The sequence below is a fragment of the Apus apus genome, chromosome 5, assembly GCF_020740795.1.
Source record: "Apus apus isolate bApuApu2 chromosome 5, bApuApu2.pri.cur, whole genome shotgun sequence".
Taxonomy (NCBI): domain Eukaryota; kingdom Metazoa; phylum Chordata; class Aves; order Apodiformes; family Apodidae; genus Apus; species Apus apus.
In genome coordinates, this window is record NC_067286.1 from 30,216,217 (window position 1) to 30,242,548 (window position 26,332).

The 26,332-nt window shown below is 43.5% G+C and overlaps 1 protein-coding gene across 8 annotated transcripts in view; it reads right to left on the reverse strand.

The window, feature by feature from the left end:
• The window catches only part of SUSD6 (sushi domain containing 6), a 98,499-nt gene that overhangs the window by 9,717 nt on the left and 62,450 nt on the right, over positions 1–26,332 (reverse strand). For all 8 annotated transcript variants that reach the window (XM_051621845.1, XM_051621846.1, XM_051621847.1 and 5 more), the window contains one exon: positions 2,398–2,595. In XM_051621845.1, the coding sequence (XP_051477805.1) occupies positions 2,398–2,595 (198 nt within the window). The remainder of the gene's footprint in view (positions 1–2,397; positions 2,596–26,332) is intronic.

The window sequence follows — 26,332 nt, forward strand, 5'->3', positions numbered from 1 at the left end:
GCTAATGGAAGAGTCTCCCAAAGGAAGGGGTGGAAGTCACCCCGCTGAGTATATTTAAGATGCAGCAAGTATTCGGTTTCTTTCTCATACAAACATATGCCAGCAAACAGAGAGGGAAGGCAGATGTTGCTTCAGGATGCTGAGTTTTCAGTGTTAGATACAGTTTTGTGACTGTATGGGAACCAGTTTGGCTTTTAAAGGTCCCTTGCAAGACAGGAATAGATTGGGAGTGGAGAGAGAATGGCCTAGAGCTGCTATTGCTGAGCACTGCCTATCATGCCTAGCATGCTACACTCGTCCTTTCACTTCTGGAGCAAACACAATATTGTGCATTTCATGTTCAGGACATCCCCATGTGTGCAATTCCTCAATTCCTTTTTGCAACATTCAACACGTTGTTTGGGAGCACAGGTCTCAAACTGCAGGGGGATGCAGGACATGCTTGTGGGTAGGGATGAAGGGAAGAAGAACAGGCAAACAGAAGAAAAAAAGCTGGAGGACCACTATTTTTAAGCCTATAGCCTAAAAATCTATTCCCCAAACAGACATGTAAGCTGAAAAACCAGTCTGCATCTTCTCTTGGGGTCAGACCTATTGGTTGAATTGTTTTGAACTTGTTTTCCTGAAAATTTTCAGAAGTAGCTTGACCTCTCCCCAAAGAAAACCAATGTCTAGGACGTTTTTCCCCATGACAAATAGGGTTGTGTAAAGTTTCCAATTTTCAGCATTACTCAGGAGACCAAGCACACTGACAGGGAAGCAGGCAGGCAAATGGAGGCACTCTGGTATCAGAATCAGCGCACAATGGTGTAGAACCACTCACTAGCCAGGGGACACTCTAGCACATTCACGATCTCATATTCTAACAAGATGCTCACTAACTCCTACAACAAACTATCAAAGGCTATGGGGCTGACAAGCTCAGAGCTACACAAAACATCTGACGAATGCTAGGGATTTCATTAACTCTACATGGAACAGGTGTGATCTCATCCATTAGTGACAATTTTAAGACCTACTGCCTTTCTTTCTCTCACCTCCTCCTCTTTTCAGCCCTGTAAAGGAGACGTGCTTGTTAAAACTCAACTGTCTCTAACCCTGACCAGTTGTTTCAAAGCCTGGGTCAGACTTTTGAGGCCCCATATTTTTGGTAAGGTCACTGATCCTTCATAATGCTAAAGAAATCTGAGGGATTGCTGCTCATCACAACACAATCCCGTCAGCCCTGATATAGAGAGCAAGTGGCACCATGCAAGAATGCCACTCGGGGAACACTACCTGAAATTGCACAACTTTGTTCTCCAGCCTGTGTGCAGCAAGGGGAAAAGGGACCACTGTGGAAAGGAAGCTCATGCTGAATTTGAAAAGTCTCTTGAGGATCTAGTTGCTGCCAGGTAAACTCCCAGTTCCCTTCCTTATACAGGAAGGGGCTATTGGAGTGGCTGTGACAAAACCACTGAGAAGACAGTGGCTTTGGGACAGAACAAGATGTTCCAGAGATCACAGATAGGCAGTAAACTCCATAAAGAGCCTGAAGAAGGTGCTTTTGTTTCCCTCTGATTAAGCTAACACATTTTGCTTTAAGGATTATGAGACTTAATCCCAGAGTATACATTCTACTGACTCAGGATGACTGAGCAGTAAAGTTATCTCAACAAGCCAAACTTGAAGGGGAGACTATTCTCTCTACCCAGTATGTATGCTTTTAAAAGCAGAAGAGCTATAGGCAAACTAGGCTGCATAATGAACACCTTCCTGCAAAACTTTTTACTTTCCTGCTTTGATGGAGGAATTCCTGCCCAGCTGGGAGAGACTCACAAAACAAAAGCTGTCCACTTAATTTAGAGAGAAGTACAAAAAAAAAAAAAATGTCAGCAATGCCCTTTCCTGCCAGCACAGTGAAAAGCAGCACCATCGAGCTCTTTGCCACACGAGGCCAACAGTTAACCTGTTTGCAAGGAAGATCACCTCTACATACTTGCTCCCACACCCATGTGCACATGTGGACAGATGGCTACATCACTGAAGGAGATGCATTGTCAAATCCACCCGGAAAAAAAAAAGTATGGAAAATGCCTAAATTAGGGCGTCCCCGATTTCTGGGATGAGATCTGTCAAAATAAGACTCCACAGAAGTAACAAGTCACCTCCTTTATACTCTTTTCATGGGTTGTCTCCTTGCACGGGGACTCTGATCTTGTATCTGATGCGTCATTACAGAAGAAATGCTTTTAATAAAGAGCTATGATTGTAAGCCATGTTTATGGAATTGCTAGAGCAATGAGAGGTAGCTGTATGGACTTCCCCAGCATCACTCTGACTTGGTATTTAAGGACAATCTGAAAAGCCAAAGCAAAGGCAATTCTGACTGTCCCACTGGAGTCAGGGAGCACTTACCAGGGCTGAGCCTGCAGCTGACTTCCATGGCTGGCTTCCACTCCCCATTCTTGCAGGTCAAATATTTATAATCTCCTTTCAGCATGTAGCCTTCAATGCACTGATACTCTATGACACTGCCTGAAGTCAGAGGGTTGTTGCAGGGGCTAGGGTGGCATTTATAGCCTCCATTCTCAGGCTGTGGTGGCTGGGGACAATCTGAAAAAAGAGAAAGCATCATGGAATATATATCAGAGGAAGGCATCTATTGCACAATAGATACAGCACATAGGCAGACTTCCACCTACAAACACCCACTAAGAAGCTACCAAGAAGACTGTTACACAACAGCAGAGAACACTGCTCAGTTTCACCTCTCATGTGTTCTGTGGTTGCCAAATACTGCTTGTTACCCTGGTAGTACAACCTAGTTAGCAGGCACCAAACTGTTGATACTTTTGAACAATGACATGTGAGTTCGTAACACGAGATTCCACATGAGAGAAGCCCAGAAAATCCTTGTTACTATCTTCTCCCCATAACTGTTTCACAGGAACCTAACAGCCAGGCCTTGCTATTTGCCTGACACAGAAAAAGCATGAGACCTTCAACTGAAAGGAGTGAAAAATGCAAACAGTTCCCCACTGTACTGTGGGTGTGATGTCAAGGTACAAAGCTGCCCCATAAGGAACCCTGGGAGCCCATAAGAGCACACTGATTTTAGCTATTTTACACAGATGTACCACCTACAGTATGAAGAATAGTTTGCTACAGTAGGATCAAAGTCTGTTTTTAAAAAGGAATCAGTTATATTACAAAGGTGTTCGTAAAACCCCCCTCTCTTTACCTATGTGAAGTCTTGAGTGCTGAATGCACTTTACATTTCTCTTTGCATCTCCCCTATCCTGACTAACGTGTAGACATGGCACATGCCAGAAATTTTCTTGTAGAATTTTCAATAGCTATTACATAAAAACAACAAACCATGAATGAGGAAACCGCCCTCAAAACAGGATATTTGTATTGCTTAGAATTTCCTCTCCTCTGGCAGGTCGTAGTGACCCAGCAGAACAGCCCCAACATGCCCTGCAAACATCACATATCTGCCTGGCTCAAAGAGGGAGAAATTCATATTTTTCCTTTTAAATCCACATTAGCTTCTCAAAATCCATGAAAGAAAATCCATTAAAGATCCCTCCTGAGATATTTTGGGGAATGGAAAACCAACCATCCCACCCACCATATTCTATCACAGCCTGGTGCTTCAGGCCTGCCCTTAATCTCTGGAGCACACATTCCCATGTACCATGGGACAAACTGCAATAAACAGCTGGGCAAATAACTGGATTTTGGGCAAGATTTAAGTAGCAAAGGAAAACTTTAGAGATCCATTCCACTGTGTAAAAATTTACTACTCTGCTGCAGTGCAAGTGACCCTTGAACCTAATCACATGTGTGAATGCATCATAGATAGTGCCCTGTAAATGCCAGTAAACCCCAAGATGAAGTGCTGAGCAAAGCCAAAAGCCCTCTGGTATGAGTTCTGTCAGCTTTTAACTGCAATGCAATTTACTTCTTAAGAGAAAAGGTTAACAGGGGTCTAAGGAGCAGCTTTTCAAAAAGACTTTGTTTTTGAGGAGATTTATTTTTAAGGAAGCTTCAGAGAAACCACTGTCCCATGCCTCATGAGTATTAACTGTTGCCTTTTCTGCGTTTCTTTATTTTTCCTTTCTGCAATAATTTCCCATTTTGTAACTAAGGTTTTAACCCTTTACTTTATGAGGCTAAAACTTGCTTTCACTTTAAGTCTGTCCAACACTTAGGGTCATCTGGGATCAGCTGAAGGGACACACTCGTGACACACTTCACTTTCAGGCACAGACAAACGTCCTCCTTCATCTGCAGCCCAGGAGACAGGTTTCTTGCTAAACCACGAGGACCCATTTAAGCACCAGAAATATTTTCATGCAGTTTAGCACACACTCTCTAGGCAACAGTAGAGAGCTGTGGGGAAAAGCTACTGTTGCCACAGCAGTTGCCAAAACTCAGGAGCAGAGAGGATAACTCCCCTACCCTTAAAGTCACAGGAAGCACCTGGAATTGCTTGGGCGCAACGCACAGTGTCTGTCTGCAAACTGACTGCAGCAATCAGAGCTCATTCCCACTGTTCTCCCTTCTCCTGAGCTGTATTCACATCCAGACATTTTACCAGGAACTGTTTTGGACCAGGCAGCAGCTCACTGTTCAGTTCCCCTTCTATCATGTGCCACCTACATTAATGAGATTTCTGAGTTATGTACAAAAATCACCCAGCCATCAAGCAACAAGCACTCATTTACACTGCAGTAGTGCTGTCAAAAAATACCACCACATCAGTCACCTACAGAATCCTGACTAGGCCTTCTCGCACAAGGGCTTCAGGAGGGGATGCACAGCTACACAACTGCAGATTGGTTTCCTCCTCCCCTCCACAGGCCACTTGGCACAAGAGGAGAAAAGCTGATAAGCATGTTCAGTCAGTTGTCCCTGACTTGTCCTCTTCACACAGAGAAGAGATTGCAGAATTAATCACCTCCCCTTTTTTTCCCCCATGTCCTTAGGTCATCTGTCATCCTAGCATCCAAAAGCATCACACATTTTCAAATGTCACCTTCATTGTGACTGAAGAACACTCTATGTACTGGGGAAAAAGATCTGGATCAGGCAGCCAGAACATTAATGCCCTCAACCTGACTGATCATCTCTGGGCAACCCCAGCTCCCCTGGAAGACCACCTGAACTATCCTTTGCAAGGCAGCCTCAAGAGAACAGAGCACCTAAGGGCCTGCAGCTTTGAAGAGGGCTACTAGACAGTGCTGATGGGTTAAAAGACTGGAGGTGCCTCAGGCAAGGGTCAGGTAGGTAAGATAATGAATTGGTGGTGTCTGAAAACTGAGGAAGTCAGAGACCTCTAGTCTCTGCCACTCCCAGCTCCCTTTCCCTGGCATCTCCAACAGAACTCCGCACCTCTACAAACGGGATCCAGCCCAGTGTAACACAGGCACTCAAAGCTTGGAAGAGACAATACAGATTTCCACTACATCAACCAGTTCAAGTTTTCAGTATCCCCAGCTTTCACATGCTCCATAATGGCTTCATCAATTGCCTCTGTATGTGCGCTTTAAACTGGGTCTAAGAGAAGAAAAGGTAGAGTCTGGTTCTGCACAACCCTTTATCTGACCAAATGGCAGCAAAAAGCTTACACCTCGAGCCTGCAGCACTGGTATACCCACGGCAACACAGAACCAGGCAGAGTGGACCATTTACCACTTTTAACAGAATAAACCACCAACATTCTAGCTGTGAAAAGAGCTGGGTGGCAACTGCTGCCAGACTCTGTGTCCTGACCTGCCCGCCCCTGGCTACGCTGTGTAGCCAGAAGGTGCAGAAGGATGAGAGCTGCTTGCATGAACTGTTTATTAGCACTCTGGAGTGTGGCTGTGTCATGATGGCTCAGTACTGGGTTTGGGAGCAGCCCAATCCAGCTCTCCTTCCAGCTCATGCTTCCCATGTGGGCTGCTTGTGTTCAGCCCAAAGCAGGTTTCCATCCTGCTGTGTGGCCCTGCCCCAAGCTACAGCGTTGCTGTTTGGCTATTGCTTTGGCACACTGAACTAAATCGTGGAGGAGGGATTTTCAGTATTTCAGTTCCAATTAAAGCTAGGCAGATTCCAAGAAACACAGCAAAACCATGACCCCCAGATTTACTCAGTCCAAGTTTTAAAGGTGTGCAGCACATAGTGGAAGCTTTCCAGAAGATTTCAAAAATTCCTTTAAAATTGTGGGACACTAAGTAATTATGTTGTAACCATCAACCCCCTTCACAGTAGCATCAGTCTAGAATCACAGTGGCACTGGGTTGTATTTGAAATACAAAGAAACATGCAGGAATTTCATCAACTCCTGCCCTGAAACACATGTTCTTGGAAGTACCCCAGAGCTTAGGAGAAATCTTAAAACAAATATTCATACCAAGTCACAGAAGTTATCAACTTCCTAGGCAGATACTGACATCCTAGGCTTGCAAAAAGCTACTCCCAGCATTTTGATTCATCAAGCTTTAAAGATGCACAGAAACAGAAGTTTTAAACACTCCAGCACAGTCTGCCAAGGGGGCAGAGCTGTATTCCCAAAGGTCTTGTTTCTAAAAGGTACTGAAATTTATGACGCCTCCCAAGAGCTGGTTCTCTGCCAGCATGCACTGCGGAAAAACAGGAAGGAGATTAACAACTGGATGAGAAGTCCAAACAATGAACATCACTGAACTCTTAAGAAAATAAACTGTCATTTCCAGATTGATGGTCAGAAATAAAATTATGCACCGGATTATCTGCAAGCACCATTCCAAAATACTAGGTATTTAATACATAGACAATTTTTAATCAACAAGTGAAAAAATATTAAGGCAGTATGGACCTCCACTCAGTTTCGCATGAAATCACCATATCATTCTTTCTAGGTCACACAAGAAAATACCATCCTCCTTCAAGGAGAGCTAATTGCCCTTATGTTCTGTGAATAGCTGTTAGCAACATGACAACAAGCAGCGCATCCATAAGGAACCTCTTGTTTGTTACAACTACAGTGGAGCAAGCTCCACTTGGGTGCTGGTTTGGCCTGGGCTTTGGCAGCAGGGGAGGAGCCAAAAAGCTACCCAGGCTCAAAAAACACAGCCACACCTCTGGACGCGACTCTGCGATTAACATAGGAAAGAAGGGGAAATTCAGGTGATATAAGACCTGAGAGCAGAATTGGAGAGCAGATGTGAGAGCAGTGCCAGAGTAGAGATAGCAAGGCCAGCGAGGAAGGAGGGCGAGGAGGTGCCTGGCAGGCTGTCCCCCTGCAAACCGTGGAGAACCATGGCGGAGCAGCTGCAGAGCTGCAGCCCATGATGGACCACGGTGGAGCACGTGTGGACCTGCAGCTATGGAGGGCCCCACACCAGAGGAAGCAAGTGTTCCCAAAGCAGGCCGTGACTCTGTGGGAAGCCAGCGCTGGAGCAGTCTGTTCCTGAGGGATTGCACCTTGTGGGAGGGACTCATGTCGCAGGCATTCATGAAGGACTCTCTCCATGGGGAGGCAGGGGAAGACTGTGAGGAATCCTCCTTCCTGAGGAGGAAGGAGTGGCAGAAAACAACATGTGATGCACTGACTCTAAACTCCATCCCCTGTCCCTCTGTGCCGCTGAGGGGAAGGAGGTAGGGAAATCAGGAACAAAGTAATTTGGGCCCGGGAAGAAGGGAGGGGTGGGGTAAAGTATTGAAGCTCTGGTTTTTGTTTTGTCTTTGCATAGTGATCAATTATATTTTTTCCCCAAGTTGAGTCTGTTTTGCCCATGACCATAATTGGTGACTGAACCCTTCTTGCTTTTGTCTCATCCCTGTTGGATTTTGTTCTCCCCATCCCAAAGAGGCAGGGGTGGGGTGGGTGAGTCAGTGGTCGTGTGGTTCTTTGTTGTCTGTTAGGCCCAAACCACAACGACTTGCCTTCTCTTCTGCCAGATTCATAGACAGCTGTGGGAGGTTGGAACACAGCTTCTTTTGGAGAATGTAAGAGATGTCAGTTGACCAAACTGATTAACCTAATCGCCAAAGGATGAAATTGATCTTCCATGTCTCAACTGAGCTGAAGCTGAGGCACGGTCCCAAACTCCCATCCAATACAGAGCCACAAAGAGCATTTCTAACAATGTAAAGATTATATAAACCTAAGCCATGGTCACAGATAATACCACAGCTGGAAGTATGTGGTACTTTGTATGCTGACAAAGAAGTGAGGGGTTACATACTCAGAACATAAAGCACAAGAGATGCACAGTTGAGCCTTGATCTCCGAGTGAAATTCACAGAGAAGCAGATTTCCAAAGCCCAAGTAGGATAAGCCTGTTTGTGGTGAGGATCAAGTCCAATACACTCCACTTAGCTTCCCAGTACTGACCATCTTCATGCAGCGCAACACTGTACAAGAGGTGACTGGAAGGCAACTCAACAGTCTTGGTTGCTTGAAACTAGTAAGACTCTTGGATCCTAGTCTTGCATCCCTTTTTTTTTTTGCACCAAGCACCTGAACTGTATTTTAGTCACCCACCTCTCCGGCTGGGCAGTCTGACCACACAGAGAAAACAAGCAAATCCTCCTTAACTGAATACATTCATATAAGAGAAAACAAAACAAACAAACAAACAAAAACCATAAGAAGACAACTACTATTCATCATCTGCTTGAGTGCATAACTTTAGGTTTGTAGCTGAGGGAGAATAAACCATTGGGTTGCTCACCTTATGTGGGTGGCTTAACAAAGCCATGTTTTGCACTCAACATCAAGTAACACTTTTTCTGCTTCTCCACAACAAGCCACAAAGTTCACTAAAGCTAGGATGAGAAAAGTTTTGACAAATTAATGTTGGTGTTTATGAGTCAGGCCCAAATCCCAGCAGCTTTAAGAGGAAGCTGGACTGAGCCTCAGGTTAATTCTTCACCAGCTACACAAGTACTCCAGCTTGTTTGACCATCCTTGGAGCAGCATCAGACAAACTTAAATGCCAGTGCTGAAGCATTCTGGAAGCAACTGGGGTAGATGATGACTCCTCAGCTGAATCCCCTGAACATATGTCCTATTTGGATTGTTAACACCTCCTGGCCTTTCAGACATACTGCAACTTTTGTGGGATGTGAAGACTGGAAATGGAAGATCCTAAGTACTACAAGTCATTCCATTTAACCAGTATTAGCAAGACTCACAGAAGAAAAACTTTCTACAAACAAAAACCACCCTACTGATCTAACAAGATGAACATTCCCCTGGCTAGTCTGGTTAAACCTGTCATGACTGTGTCATGCTCGTATGTCCAGCCTGGTAAACAAACATCTTTGTGAAGCAGAAAACAGAACCACTCAATTAAACAGTCTCTGTACAGAAGGACATACAATTTCCTTCATGCTGGAATCAGCTCCTTCAGAAGCCTCATTCTAATTTTCTTTTGCTACCTTGACTCCCCTACAGTGGGAATGAGTCCAGTGCAGTAGCTTTATAAAAGGTTGTTTTCCCTTTCCCTTCCCCTGCCTCTTTTCCTATCTCCTGTCACATAGAAGTGTTCCCTCCCAGCGGCAGTCACTGCCTTTACCTATTTACTCTCTTCCAAGTTGTGCCCCAGCTCACTCCACAGAGGCAATGAGCATTTCTCTGTTCAAGTCTCTGGCTGTCCAAAACTCCATCACCTTTATGGTCTCAGCAAGGACTAATCACAGAAACAGCACACTTAGAAAATTATCCAAAATAAACACACAGATACCCCATGCTATGGAGGCCTATGATTTTCAACTCTTAATAATTTGTCTGCATCACTTCAGTACAAGAGAGGGTGCTGCAAAAGCTACTACTAACTTCTGGCAAGGACCTTCAAAAAGCCCTGAACTCTTTAAGGCACCCTTCAGAGTAATCCTCCTTCTCTACTTGTCTCTTCAAGCTGGGTCCTGCCACAGCTAAATGGGTGGTCTGAAACACCAGCTGCATCTGAAGCCTTCTGTAGTGACTGCATTTTCAGCTTTACAGACCTGAGGTTCAGATTTAATTAACACCACGCTGAAAATAACAGAGCCAAGTTGACAGTTTCTCTCACTTAGTGCCCAAAACAAGCTTACAGCAATAGAGGGTTAGGGCTGTTGGTTTGTTGGGGTTTTTTTAAAGTTGCTATTTGTTTGTAAATTCATATACAGGCCTTCATCTTTTTTTACACAATGCTTTTTTACAACAAAAATCTGACAGCCTGATGCAGCCAGCCAGGAGGCTAGAAGTGCAAGTCAGAGACCAGCAATAATGCTTATTTTGGTTTCTAGAGGATGTGGCAATTCCAACAGAATGCTGTTCACAGATCCCACTCAGGGGTGACACTGAACATCAGTTTCTCTTTAGGAAGCAAGTGAATGAATTTGCTAGCAAGAGCCCTGGAGATATTTCCTAAAAGGAGACCAGACCTTGTTCTCTCTCTTTCCAGTTTCAGTTCTCACCAACAGGGCACTACTCAACCTCTCCACTCATCTCCTGGTCGTTTAATAAGTCAATAAGGAAACAATTTACCCCTTCTTTAGTCCAATTCTTGGATCTCTTTTTATTTATTGGATATACTCCCAACCTCTGTCACAGGTACTCAGATAAGTCTGAATGTGACCCAACCAGATAATAGCATCACTACTGTCCTCAGACATAGCAGCAGGATAACCAGTCAGTGGCAAAGCTCACCTAGCAGCTTCTTGAGCAACAACAGAGGTAAACATCAGCCTCCCAGTGCCTGCAGACAGACTACAGTGTCTCAGCTTACACTTACCATAACACACCGTCCAAGCTGTCCTGCAATTCAAAGTCTTTTTAATGTTTAAATTTAGCTTTTCCTCCTGGAGCGATCCCTACCTAGCATATGAAGAACTCAAATCACACTATATACCTACTTAGAGAAAAAAACTAGAAAAGCAGCATCAAAACTAAAGGCATGCATATAACTGGCATACACAACATTTTCAACAGCAAGCACTTTTATTTTACAAATCCTTTCCAATCAGCAGACAGGAAATTCACTGCCCAAGTTAGATCCTTTTCTCATTAGCATTTCACTCCCTATGCCCTAAAGAGTCTGGGCTAAAGGTGGCTTGCTACCTTGAGGAGGAAAAAAAATATCTATATATACACCTATTTGATTCATGGGGCATACAACTACCTTTCAGACCCCTCTAACCCAAACACTGTGTCTGTCTCTAGGGGAGCAGGGGAATATCAACACAGTTGCAGTGACACCATGGCTTCAGAACAACAAAAAAAATTTCCACAAGCTTCTCTTTGGGTCAGAACTTCTTACTCTTTAATTAGGGCTTTCAGTCAAACACAACATCTCCTTCTGCTGCAGAAGGACTAGTGTTTGGCTCCAGGAATCTTCTGCAGTGAGGGAGATGATGGGGAGAGAGGGCCAGCCAGCTTTGTTTTCAGTGTAAAATCCAGACAGGCAACATCCTTGTTTTTCCTCTCATCCCTTGTTCACACAAACCAGCCTATCTATAAACAGCAGAAGCCACTTTCAGAAGTCCTTCCCGTAGCAACAGTTTGGTTTTAGTAAGAAGCAAGTCTGTATCATTTCATTTTTTTCTTAAACTAGCTACGTCAACTAAGCATCATCTTTTACCAAAACAAAAACCACTTCCCAGGCAGCTGGTCTGCAGAGAAAAAGTACCTAGATAGGCTTTGATCAACAGCACTGCCTCTTGTCCACCCACACCTTCCTTCCTGTTGAGAAAGCAATGACAAGGAGATGCACTTTAGTGGTAGATACAAAAACAGTCACCTCCACCCACATGCTCCAGTTAGTCAAGAGTGCCAGCTCCATTTCTGCATACTGAACACCTTCAGGTTTCTAACCAGTGATGTTTCCCTGGAGGCACTCAATAGCTTTCAGCACAGTAGTTCCCCACTATGCACCCTCTGCTCCTGCATCATCCTCCCCAGTATGAGCATTTGGAACAACACCAATATCAGGCTAGGAAATGGCTCATCAAGTATTCCACAGATAAACGTCTCTGCTTGGAACAGTAGGTCTGTGCTGAACAAGAAGAGTCACATGCTTTACATTGGAGTTTCCTTTGGTAGGCTGGCTCCAAGAAGCACAGCAATTACCTGCTCTGGGAATCATATTTGAGAATCTACACTTTCCGGACACAGCACCCTGGGGACATTTTTTTTTTAGCCTGCATAGTTAAATTCCATCACCAATGTCCCCTGTAGGCATTAGAAAGCCTTCTCCCTAAAGAACAGGTGGCTCATTCTTGGTGGAGGTGAAGTATGCTCTGCTCCCCCTTTCAGCTAGATCAAGGTGTTAGTGTGGGGGTTTTGTTGCTTCTTGCCCACAAATGTGCTCACCTGGGTGTTTTAACCATACAAATACAGTAGCTGCAGACAGAACATAAATTAACAGAATCACAGAATCATCAGGGTTGGAAAAGACCTTCAAGATCATGAAGTCCAACCATCCACCCTACAACACCATCCCCTCTCCCAAAGCACTGTGTCTACCCATTTTTTGTATGCCTCCAGGGATGGTGCCTCTACCACCTCCCTGGGCTGCCTATTCCAATGCCTCACCACTCTCTCAGTGAAAATTTTTTTCCTAATATCCAATCTGAACCTCCCCTGATGCAACTTGACCCCATTTCCTCTTGTCCTATCCCTGGCCACCAGGGAGAGGAGGCCAACACCCACCTCACTACAACCTCCTCTCAGGTTGTTGTAGAGAGCAATGAGGTCTCCCCTCAGCCTCCTCCAGGCTAAGCAGCCCCAGCTCCCTCAGCCTCTCCTCATCAGACCTGTTCTCCAGAGCCCTCATCAGCCTCGTTGCCCTTCTCTGCACCCTCTCCAGCACCTCCATGTCCTTCCTATACTGTGGTGCCCAAACCTGCACACAGTGCTCAAGGTGCAGCCTCACCAAGGCCAAGCAGAGGGGCAGGATCACCTCCCTGGTCCTGCTGGTCACACCATTCCTGATGCAGGCCAGGATGCTGTTGCATTTCTTGGCCACCTGGGCACACTGCTGGCTCGTGTTCAGCTGGCTGTCAATCAGCACCCCCAGGTCCCTCTCTGCTGGGCAGCTCTCCAGCCACTGCTCCCCAAGCCTGTAGCACTGCTAGGGGTTGTTGTGGCCAAAGTGCAGGACCCTACGTTTGGCCTTACTGAAATTCATACAACTGGCTCCTCCCCTAGCCTGTCTAGATCCCTCTGCAGAGCCTTCCTGCCCTCAAGCAGATCGACACTCCCTCCTGACCTCATGTCATCTGCACTCTATCCCCTCCTCCAAGTCATCAATAAAGATGCTAAACAGGAGCGGCCCCAGCACTGAGCCCTGGGGAACACCACTCGTGACTGGTCACCAACAGGATTTAACTCCGTTCAACACAACTCTTTAGACCCAGCCACAAAACCATTTTTTTTTTAATCCAGCAAAGCATGTGCACATCCAAGCCACGAGCAGCCAGCTTCTCTAGGAGACCCAGACTGAAGCTATCCTCTGCCAGCTGGAAACAGTTTGAGAATTCAGTATGTTTCTTGCCATTCAGCATTCACACCATAAAAGACAGATTACCAGATGCCCAGGTTTTCCACTGGCCTGTAATTTCTGGGGTGGAGATGCAGACTGGAACCAAAAGAACAGATTCTGAACCTTCTCCTTTTCAGCACTCTGGCTTTCTCTAGCACATGAGCAGATGGGAAATTTCCCAGAGGGACAAACCCGAGACTGCAGCTGCTGCTGGGGCCCAGTCACAACAGCTGAGGCTAAAGGACCTCTTTATATTTTACTCACAGGAGGCAGAAGTCAATAAAAGACCTCCATTGTGAGTGTACACACTTCTTGCCTACCCTGCCCCTAAAATATTTTAAGCCTTCCTAAAAACACACTGCAAAACATAACCCTCTTTTGGGCTCTGTGTATTAAGCAGAGGCCAAAGTACACTGAAAAATAAGCTCTCTGTCTTACTGGCTCCAGATGCTGCTTACTCTGAAGTCAGTGACAGAAGTGCAAACTGAGCAGGACTGAAGTCTTTACAGGGAAATTACAGTTTCCCTAGCAAGGACATACTTTGAAGAGGAGGCTCATTTTTGTGTCATAATGTGGGTAAATGAGACGAAACCAAAGCAAAGATATTTGTATATATAATCTTATAGCTGTGCATATATAATTAGACACAAGCACTTACACTGTGTACAGTTATAGGCATCCCTCACACAGCCATCTTATGCACACCAAAGCTGCCTTTTTTTTTTTTTTTTTTTTTTTTTTTTTTTTTTTTGGGGGGGGGGGGGGTGGGCGGAGAGAGGAGGCAGCCAGGGAAGGAGGGGGGAAACAGGGAAAGAAAAAGGAAGAAAGACTCTAATTGCAGCCTTCCGTCAATGCAGTCACCATCTGGTAACTCAAGAGACACATGAAGCCGAATTATCCTAATTAACATGTTACAACAGTATTTAAAAAAACTTTATGCTTATTAACACTCAGCTGTGATTAGCCAACCATGGAGGAAGCCTGCTAGGGCAACATTATGGGTCTTGTTTGTCCTTCTATTAGAAATATGATTTTTTCCAGTGGCTTATCTCTCTCCTAAAAAGAAAACCATTAGCATCAAAGCTTGCTCTAAAATGTAAATTCTACTTACATTCCACAAGAGTCAAAATGTTTAGGCTATACGAAGCTGCCACTGGTGCCTCTAGAGTGCTACAGACTGTCTTGATATAAAAGGTACTTTTTCTCTGTTTACACCTTTGAAAGCTTTGCTTCAGTTAGACAACTCTCACTGAAATTTCAGCAGAAAAATCAGTTTTATGCCTTTCAAGTTCCTTTCCCCCTCCAAAACAGAAGCCCAGATTTTTCTGTATGCTAGACAGGGAAAACCAAGACACAAAATCCAGGACTAACAAAGAACCACATCTGTGAAAGGAAGGTTTCTGTGATGTAAAGCAGCAACCAGAACACAACAGCACCCCAGCAGCAGATCCTCACTATGACAACTGTATTATTTTCCCTGTAACAGGCCCACCTGTAAAGTTTTCCCTTCAGAGACATTCCCAAATGATCCAGCTTGACAGGCTTTGAGACTAACACTGCCAAGTTTTGCAGACTTGGCTCTGCATTATGTTTATGCAGGGCTGGCTGCAGTGGGTCCTTCATCCACACCAAACATTCTGGACATCAGGATAACACCAAATCATAAGACAAAAACCCAGTGCTTCTAAACTAAGCCAGGATTGATAAATTCATTTCGGAAACATTAATTAGCAAGGGGAAACAAACTGGGAACAAGCTGCACAAGTGTATTTAAGATCTTCTGATAAAGCAATCTTATCATTGCACATACAAATAAATAAAAATTGCTGTTGGTGAGGTATGTAGAAGATCATGAAGCTTGCTCAGGTTTAGTGGGATGAGCTGATGGGTACTTCACAGCATCCCATACTGCCAGGACAGTATAAGCAATTTGCATCTGGGCTGCAGTTGGAGCCAGTGGTACAGTGGATCCAATAGCCAGTTTCATACAGAAACCTGATCTCCTCTGTGGGCTCAGGACAGGTTTCCAAGTGGCACATGTTTAATTTGCTTTTGTTTTCCAAGGCTGCTTCCAGCCGCCCTGTGCCTTCTTCCAAGCACCCCAGAACTACTTCAGTGTTCAGAGAAGGAAATTAAGCAAATGCTGTAACAACACTTTGTATAGTGAGCAGGACCCTGGGTTCTGCTTTCGAAACCCAAACCCACTGTCGTAAGTAGCACCCAGATAGTTTTGTGGGTTTCCAACCCCATCAAAAGTTCAAGAGACCTCCCCTAAGCAAGCTGCATTTGGGTTTTAGTTTGAAATTCTAATTATTAAGAAATGTAAAGTGTCCAAAAGTGTTTGCTGCACTGGACAGAGGCTGCTAACACTCAGAGGCCTCTCCTCCTCTCATTGGCAGCTTATCCAATTCTAAATCTCACTTTATACTGCCAACAAGGAGATTTTTTAAAAAAATATAACAAAGAATTGTCAAAATAATTTTATATTCTTTTAAAAAAGGAACAGGCAGCTGTGCAGGAATTTACAGCTCCTACTGTGTAGAGGCAGATTCATAGAAAAGGTATTAGCATGGCATTTGAACTCAAACAACATTTACTGTCGGCAACTACTGGTGCTAATTTTAAACTTCCAACTTTGTTCTTTGCACAGCTTTGATTTCTCATCTTGTCCCTGCTCACCTCCTTCCAGAAACTTTAATTAAAAATTGGCCTCAATTCAGAAGTGAATGGCACATTTACTTTGCTGTTTCCTTGGCCGTTTCTAGGTGGGTTTTCAATTTGCAAACAGTAATAGCCCAAGGCTACCTTTAGGATAAAAGCCTCACACATGCTATAGGCTCTGGTCTTAGGAAAATCATCTGGCTTTTCAGCAAAAACAATGAGACACTACAGGAAAAGCTTATCAGATGTTCATGCTGATTTTGGACACCAGGTTTTGACAAGACAGAGAAGACCTGTCTGTGCTGACTGGTCTGTAAGTCCTGACTGAAATACAGTCCCTCTATTAATGGAGATGAGAACATAGGGGAAACATGCCTCCAGGATACAGCAAAGATCATGTCTACCTGCAAGTGACAAGAGGCTTAAAATTCAGTAGTGCCTCAGAAGACTTAACATGACTACAAAATACTTCTACCTCTAAACTTCAGCTTATTTGGGTAATTGGGTTCTTTTCTCCAATAAGGCCTTAAAAGTTCTTTCTATGGCAGTTCCTCAAAATATGTCCTGTTGTGGGCCGCAGCATGGCCACTCAAGCTCTGGATGACATGTCACCTGGCTGGTAACACTAAGAGCAGGAGTCTATTGCCCTCCCACTGAACTTCAGCAGCCACCACCAACCTACACAACACTTGGCTCCCCCTTAACCACCAGCCCAGCTTATGCCTACCTTCTAACCCCAGTTCTGCAATGGTTTATTCCAAGACTTGACAAAGGTCACTGCACAGTCATGAATCTACTCGAGAAGCAGTCCTAATTTCCGAGGGGACATGGGAATCTCCCAAGTAGGCTTTTTAAACTCTAAAATTCTTATCTTCTTACACAGACATGGAAAGATCCCTACACTAGCCAAGTCACTTGAAAGCTCTGCCCTGGTAGGCCTCCTTCATTCACTAATGGGCCTTTTGCAACTGATCCATTTTTCATCCTTTCAGCAGCAGCAGCTGTTGCCTCTGACTCAGCCTATCCAAAAAGTACTAATTTGGAAGTTTGGCCAAGACTGATCTAGTAATGGCATGCATACACAAGACTGCTTTGTGCTAGGCATTGTTCCACTTTCATCTGTGTGGAAACTGAACTTGGAATCTCAAAGCCTTAGGTTACTGAAGTTTCCCTCCATAGTACACTGATGGACAGCTTTGCTAAGGAAAGGTGGGTAATGACAGCAACCCCAAAACCTCGATCTGATACATCAGCATACACTGGAGAAGACTTTTTCATCCTGCTGGGACATTTCTCTTCTGACCTTTGGCTCTATTCAGGACCACTGAACATATCAAGGGTTTAATATCTGGGCAGATTTGTTTATCCTTTAAGAATGACTCATCTCTGTCATGGGACGTGTCAGAACAAGCACTCAATTTACCACCGCCTGGGCAGAACTGCAAAGAGCTATTAGCCCTGTCTCACCGGAAAGCCACTCTTAAGCACACTTCATATTTTCATTCTAGATGTGGTTAGGTTAGCTGTAAATATTAAGACATCTTTTCTGCCAGCTTTACAGGAGCTCAAGCATTGCATGAAGCTTCTCTGCAGAATCCAGCAGGAAAACAAAAACAGTGCCACTAGAACACTCAAGTCATCCTATTAAAAGTCAGACTCACCCCAGACAACAGAGTGACCGAACTACTCCACACAGCAAACCTAGCTTTCTTAGAGACTACAAAGTCTTAGTGCCTTCCAGTTATGATGCAAGTTCAACCACTCAGCTATATTTTCTTGAACTGATTGGCTAATACGGACTCAATCCAGATTCTGAAAAAGCTCTAAGACACACAGAATGATGTTGAAGTATGAGGCTTCAAAGCAAAGCAAGAAATTTTCTTCTACTGAGAAAAGCTAGCTATGATACACCTTTCTAAATTGCCCAACACTTCAGTAGTGTTGGGCAATTTAAGAGTTAGCAAGGTGTTACTAGGAAAAGCAGTACCAGACCTATATAACCAGCACTGAAACTTAACAGCTACCCAGTATATGGCCTTCCTTATTTACTGGCAATGCAAGTAACTGCAGAGTGTTTTTTGGAAAGGAGGGAGGCAACCCAGTGAAGTTATCAGTAAGCTTTCTTAATGACTAGAATGTGACTAGCAAGAGGCATCCAGGTGTGGTGGGATGCTGCTGCTACTTTATCAGTCACAGAAGACACCATCAGTTGTGGCAGAACAGAAAGAGTCCCACACATTCCACCCACTTAGATTCTGCTGGGGATCAAATGACACATGAAAAGTAAATGGCAACTTAGTATAAACCTAACAAATGCAGTGTATAAAAATTCAGATTTTCAGTCACCTACTTCCAGGACAGTCTTGTTATACAGATATAATAGCTTCAAAGTGTTTGTTTTTACACCTTCATCTTCCCAGTACCTACCAACAGTTCTAAGCAACTCAATGGATATGAATTAGCAAATTGCCTAACAAGATGTACTAGCAAATCGTTAAAAGCATAACTAGCAGCAAATCTGAAATTCTCCTTTCTGTCTTTCTACATCCTCATTCCAAACACCCACAGGGTAAACAAAGCTAAGCTGAAAAAAGCCAAGATTGAGAAACTGTTAAAAAACGAGCTCCTTTCACAGCTCACAAGAAAAGCAGTCAGAAAAAAAGATGTGTACAAGGAGTTTTCACCCCTTGAAATGCTACTTGCCCTTTCATGCTTTCACTATAGCCATTGGAATCAAAGCTGGGCAAGTAAAATATCCAGCTGAAAAAGCACGTAATAAAAAGGTTAGAGGTACCAACTGCCAGGACAGGACCCATTTGTAGCCCTACATGCCTGACAAAAACAAGAGATTAAATATTATTCCTTCCATTTAAGAATAAAAAGTGATTCTAAAACATAAAACCCCAAGCCCCACACTATAGCTGTTTTCAAAGCAAAATCTTGAGGAAAGAGACCAAGTCTCCTCAAGGACTGCTAAACTTCAGTCCTGCCTCAATGCTGCTTTTGAGTAACAAGTAATACAAGACTGCATATATTCTTTCTTATTTGTATTCCCCGGTAACAGAGACAGGTTCTTTGTTCTGTTACAATTAAATTACTAAGTTAAAGCTTTGAAAAGAAAGCAAACACTCTGATAATGCTTTAGGATGGGACTGTTTTTTGCTCCCTTCCTGGTGTTTTTAGAGCACAGCTGGCCTGACAGATCCTCAAGAGCTTTGAAGACACACAACTTCACCTCCTACCTACTGCCACAAAGCCAGCGAAAACACCTTCCCTCACTGACTTTGAATTTATGGATCCTTACACCAGAACCTGAAATTTCAAAGCAGGACACAATGCAGCTTAGACCTAAGGCCTAGGCACAAGGGACCTCGGCCTACAGAAATGTTCCACTGTGAGCTCACCTGAGGTCTTGCCTCCCTGCCTCAGCCTTTGTCTTCAGAGAGCTTTTGTGAATACGTGGTTTCAGGTAGCCCAGAGAGACCAATGTAATGATTTAAGGGCCCTTGTCACCAATGTAATCAATTTCAATGACAAAGACTTAAAGATTAATTTGACTCCTTTAATATTTGTGCTTTCTTTTTCTATACAAAAAAGTCAACTCTGATGAGGGATTTTACAGTTCTGTAGTTCGTTCACACAGGTCTCTCTGGCCAGGAATTTACTTCAACCTTTATTGACACATATCCTCCATTAGTGTTACCATCCAATTTTAACTTAACATGGCTTCTTCTCTGCCAGCTGTTTTTTTATGTGATCTGTGACATTTCATTAAGTTTCATTTATTGTTTTGAAGCACTTATTTGCTCAGATCTCTCAAGCGGCTTCCTTCAGCTACATCTTACCCATGCAGCATCATCAGTCATTTCAGAGCACTTCTTGCTAAACCAGCAAGAGTATTTTTTAGGGCAACACACAGTTATCAGGATAAGAACAGTGCAAAAATGCTTGATTCAGTTTTGGCTGCATAAAGTACCCAGAACTACACTTCGACAATGTAATTTTACCTGGCTCATTCAACTTTGACAGGCCAAGCACGAATGATATTATTACAATTTCTTGCCAGCCAGACCTTGGAGTCTAGGACACTGCCTTATTGAAAAGGAGACTGTTGCAGGCCAGGTTCTCCCAGATAACTCAGTTGATTTGCAGATGCTGTTACAAAACTGTTTCCTTGAATACCACAAGAAGCAGAACAACACTAAACCATTTTCATTGCTTGTTGTCCCATGCACTTTCCAGCATCAAATTGGAGAATTTTCAAGTCTCTCTTCAGCTTCTTACAATTTTGCCTTCTCCTTCCTAAACTTCCACTGCGTATCCTCACAGCCATCTTTCCTAAAACATGCATGAGAAAGTTCTTGCTTGCCTCCAGCATTCTATTATATCAGACAGTAATTTCAACTCCTGTTTCCTAGCTCCATGAAAGAGATTGTGTGGCTACCCAGGGTTTTAGGCTGTGTGTTGGTTTTGCTTGGGTTTTGTTATTTTGGTTTTTTGTTTCTTGCTTTGTTTTTTCTTAAGGCACTTACTTATCTTCAAGGACAGTTTTTGTACATTTCAGTGATATTTAAGTAAAAAACTTCATCACTACTTGCTCCTTTCTGTCTAAGTTACCAATCCAGCAGGACAACATTTCAAAATTGGTTTCAAGAGGTGGAGAACCATCTTATCTTCATTGGGAGAGACAGAAGACTTACCAGAAGGAAATACAATATTTACATTTTAAAGTAAAACTATAACAGCCAAATTCTATTCCATTCTGAGAAACAAGATGAGGTGGGGAGAGCCAGATTATTCCAAAAGACAAATAACTGTTTAAAATAAATATTTGTGTTGTTATTGTTGTTTAGGTTTATATTTCTGCAGAATCTAAAAATTCTTTTCAGTATTCTGGTCAACACAGAACACGTATCTAAAAACACTGATCTAGCAGATAGATTTCACAACCACCTTCTTCTGACTTCTTTGGAAAGGAAGCATTAAGCAAGAGCAACCAGGACAGTAGGAGAAGTAGTAAGGCCATCAGTTAAAACCAACAACATAATCTCTCCCAAGTCATGCAAGAACAAAGTAGTTTCAAGAAGTTTCTTACACAGAAGAGCATTTCAGATGCTCCCCAGGGAAGAATGCAGTAATGAAACTGTTGCAACATGCCTGAAAGCCACAGGAAGTGCTCCGCTGAGCACAAACCTGGGAAAATTCATCAGCATTCCCAGCTTCTGAAGAGTTGGGGCCAGAGCTCAGAGGAATGTTGAGAACACGCTGGGGAGCCTTCACACTCACACAGTTGGATCCAGATCCACCTCCCACATCATCACATGAGTGCATGTGGTAGGAAGCAAGTATCCAAATCCCAGCTCTTCCCCAGTAACAGTGCTCCCAACTAATATTCTCTTGACTTAAGCGGGGGTGGGGGGGTGGGGGGTGGGTGGAATTTAAGCAGCATCTTCCCCCTGCACCCTCGCTCCCAGTAACAGGGCTTATACTATCAAAAGCTTAAACCAGAGGAGGGCAGAGGTTATGCTATTCTTTTTCTGTGTTCTTTCACCAGAGGCCTGTGTTACTACCACTGCCAGAGTGAAGTTTTTGCAGCTAGATTTCCCTCCCTCTACAGATCCAGCTGCTGAAGCTGCCTTACACACACTTTCCCAGGCCTCACAAGACTTCTGCCTATCAAGCCTGTCTCCCACCACACATCTATTTGTGCTAGGCAGTGACTCAGTAATCCCATTTCTGCAAACAGTCAGCTCAGAAGGAGATCATCTGACATTTTTTTTGGGGGGTGGGGGGGAGAAAGCAAGATCCTTCAACACACAGGGCATCCCACAACCTTAAAGCTGACCCCATGCATAATTCCAAGTCACTTTTTCAGGAAACTGAATAAAAAACATCTCTTGCATGGATCTTCCCAGACAGAGGGGTCAATTTAGACTCAAGTTAGTTTGAAGGCATTAGATATCCACACAGGTCTGGTAGAGGGCACAGGGCCTTCAGGATGTGCAGGCCACTGATTCCAGCCCACTCTCAATCACTGTGTCTACATCTCAACACTTCCCATCCACCCTTTGGATTGTAGGTTCAGCAAAGAGGCAATAAATCACCAAGCATTATGGCCAGATGAAGTTCACCAGTCAACACTAATGAAGACCCTAGACACAATGAAAATAAAATAAAGTGAAAGAACACAGATAGTGCCCCTAGACTAACCACTTCCAAGATGTAGTAGTTCTGTGCCAGGTTACACCAGAATGCCTCTTCAGCTGCTCAGAGGAGATGAGCCTACCTTTTCATTGGTGAAAATGCCAAGACAGCACTTTTGGGTTTCTTGGTAGTGGAGTGAAAACTTCCCATGTAACTTTGAGATGTATTTACTGTATGGCTCAACCTCTTGTCAGTTAGTGAAGTTTCTCACACAAAGGAAATGGAAGCCCCAAAGAAATCATGCTAAAAATAGCAGAAATGCTGCCCCCCAGAGAGACACACTTGGAAAGTTTCCCAACTATGTATGCAGACTCCTTGAGAACACTTAAACAAGAGATACGGATGACTTATGCCTGAGAACTAGAGAGAAAAAAACAAGGAGGGAGATGATTCTCATGCTGATAAATTAGCATCCAAACAGTAAAACCAAGCTCCAGACAAAAAACAGGAGTCCATTTACTAAAAGTATCAGTTACTGTTCTGTAACTGATTTTTTTTTTTAACACCAATATAGAGAATTTCAGAGAACAAACACATTTAATCAGGAAATACTGCAGGGTAAGAACATAAACAGAAATCTGAGAGCTTCAAACGAAAACTTGATCACTTTTGTCACATGTGCTAGAACACATGGTGTCTGGAACATACACTATCTAGGAAGCCCATCAGCAGGTTTTGCAAAGCCATTCTGATGCTAAAGACAGAAACAGTATCTCCTTTACCCCGAGCTTTCCGAGTTTTGTTTGTTTCCCAATCTCCTCCATATGATTGAGGAAAATGGGATTTGAAGTCTTTTAGGCAAATAATAAAAAACCCACTGTCTTACTAACAAGGCAACAGGCACCGCAGAGCCATGTTTAGCAGGCAGAAAGGAGATACCAGGACAAGAGGCAATATAATGATTCCACATCCCTTTTGTTCAAACTTCTGGCAATTTTTCCTTTATTCTAATATTCTCCACCCCTGCACAATTTATTCAGCACACAGGAGTTAGTCCCTCTCACCAGATACATCCCATAAAGCACAGACACTGTCAGAACTTTCTTCCTGTTGCCAACATAATTACGGTCAAAGACTGGCCAAAGGCTGCTGCACTCAATTTCACAGTGCTGATCATGTTAGCCTGTAGTGCCATCCTTTATCCTGGCCCTTGTCCACTCCTGCCTTTCACATTGACTCTTTAGAAAAGGCTCCTTCAGCCACTGTTAGGATCTAGGATGCTATTCATAACAGCAGCTATATTCCGACAGTTGACATGGAGAGCAGAAGACAATACTTTTAGGAGATATTTAAGCCTCAGTGGAAAGTAACTCACATTTGGGAAAGAAGAGAGAGGCATTAAATGTATCTACTTCCCAACGGGACTTCCTCATAATAATCTCTATCTTTCATCACCAGTATTAATGCAATACTGAAAAGCCTGATCTAAACTCAGGCTTTGTGTCTTCTCCTCCCACATGTGTGCTTCTCATCCTAAGTCAGAGCCGGAGACAACTGGAGTTTGACCACACACCCTCCAACTAACAGCACACTCCCTTTGTGTGTACATTGAAGAGCCTTCTAAAACCTCACAAGAGGATCTGATGTTAGGATCAAAGGAATAAAAAAACCCCCACCCTTTTCCAAAATCTCTGGGTTAGATCTTTTCATCAAGTACCCAGAGATTGCTAAAATACAGGTTTAAGATCTAGCACTGCCAAGAAATAGATTTTTCATTCTCCCAAAGGACTATGCAACAAACAACCTTAAAATAGGTTCTTGGTTCTTAAACAGATGCTGCAATTGTGCAAAAAGCCATTTTGTGGCTAAACACACCATTACACTGTGTCAACTCCCAACAGAGGTAATTTCCCAAGAAGTAGAAACAGAATTTGATGTCTAGAAAAGGAGGTTGTTCCTGAAAAAGCAGACCCACTGCCCTTCTCCACCCTCTTTTCTTGGTATCTTCCCTGAGGACATAGACAGCAAAGACCAGCCATGAGAGAAGTCACCTGGATTATGCCACTGGATTCTTTTCTCCCCATTTTCTTCCTAGTCAGTATGACTGAGTGGAAAAGGGAAAATTCCCTTTATTAATGAGCTGAGTGGAGGTCTCATATTAAATGCCATGATCTACTTTCACAGCTCTGCCCCCACAGTGTCAGAGCTTAAAACCATGAACACAAATCACATGAACCTAGTTACTGCACATCAAAGCTGCCAGTGCCACTCCTATTCTCAGGGTGGAAGAGAATCAGGCAGTTGACATTTACTGTTTAGCTCGCAGGGTAAACAGAAACCAAGTCACAGTATCTCTTCCACTGCTCCAGAAAGATACTGATGCCACACTACCCTGCAACGACTACACTGACAGGTATAGCATCCATTCTGCAGTAATTTCACAGGGAAGCAAGAGTTACCCAGCTGCACCTATGTTTTCTCTTAATAGCCGTGTTTTTTTGAAGTTATGCCTTCCTGCTCCCCTTAAAACTACCCATCAGCAATGAAAGCAACCCCAGTGTGCAAAACAAACTTGAAAAAGAGCATTCCTCCATAACAGAGGCAGTTTGTGATCATATACCTTCTTATTCAGGGGTACACACTTAAGCCACTTACAGGAATTGCTTGCACTGGAAAGCAAAAAGACATTTAAAACTCCATTATAACACAAGCAGTATGAAAGGAAGAAGACATCATCATATGGCAGGTGGAACTACATGGACTTTTATTACGCATTCTGAATGTAACTGCTTGGAAGCTTCTAATCCCAGTCTAGCATGCTTGCTAGCAACAAATTTCCAGTCTAAACTCTGCTAAAAGCTCCAAGTTAAATAATTTTTCCATAATGCTCCATTCTGAGAAGAGGTCATGTGACTGCAGGCACAAAATTAGGGCATCTTAAGGTATCCAGCACTCCTCAGTAAAAATGGTTAAACGCATTCAGAAACAAGGTTCATGGCAATGGGAACATGATGTAGAAATCCTCTTGAGCAATCTTAGGCTATGAGACTGGAATGAGTTCCTGTCTAGAAGTGCAAAACACCTGCACAGACAAAACTATGTTGTAGTCAAGGAGATCTCCAGGGCTGCAGGAGCCCCACACAACCAGGAAAAAAGATGACTCTGGAAGAGGTGCTCTTAAAGCAATAGTGAACAGCTACTCTTGTCCTTGAATATCTGTATTGGCTCCAGTCAGAGGACATGGTTGAACACCTGATGAGACTGATCAAAACACAGCACACTGCTTCAAACACTCTCCTTGATGACTTGACAAAAAGGGTCCCTAAGGAAACCATAAGAAACTGCCTCACCATTGCTGCATAAAACTGCTTTATTCAGCACATTATTTGCTAATAAATACTGCCCTGGTGAGCTCTCACACTGGGGCACAAGCTGATGCTGAAGAAAATAGAAGGGCCTGTTGCTATTGGAACTGGGAGCACAGGAGCATCTTTCTAGCTAGAGTTGCTTCAGTCTCTCTACATGGATTTTCAGATGCTGCTCAGTTGCCCTGATACCGAGTAATCTTGTGTTACTCCACGTTTATGGGAATTTTGCAGTTCTCTTTCAGTACTGCATGGCCTGCAAGTTTAAGCAGCTGGACACTAATTTCCTCTTTTGCATTGTTAAAGACATTGGGCAAGATTTCCAGCAGTACTTACATGACTTGAGGCATCCCAACTGATTACCAGTGGTACACAAGCATTTTGGAAAATTCCATTTGATGGTAAATGCATCTGACATCAGAGCCATCCCATCAGATATATTTCCTAATTAAAAGGAGATGCAATGTTTTTTTTTCTCTATTTACTTGCTCAGCTGCCCTATAGAAAGGCCAGCTTAAGCTGACAAACAATTTAGTGGAAGCTAAACTATACCATCAAGAATGGTCAAATTTCTGACACAAGCTTTATTATACAAAGATCCTTGTTTCTGGCATTCTGCCCCATCTCCTTTCTCCCACCTCATGCACTCTTGCTGCTCGTTACACAGAATCCCATTAG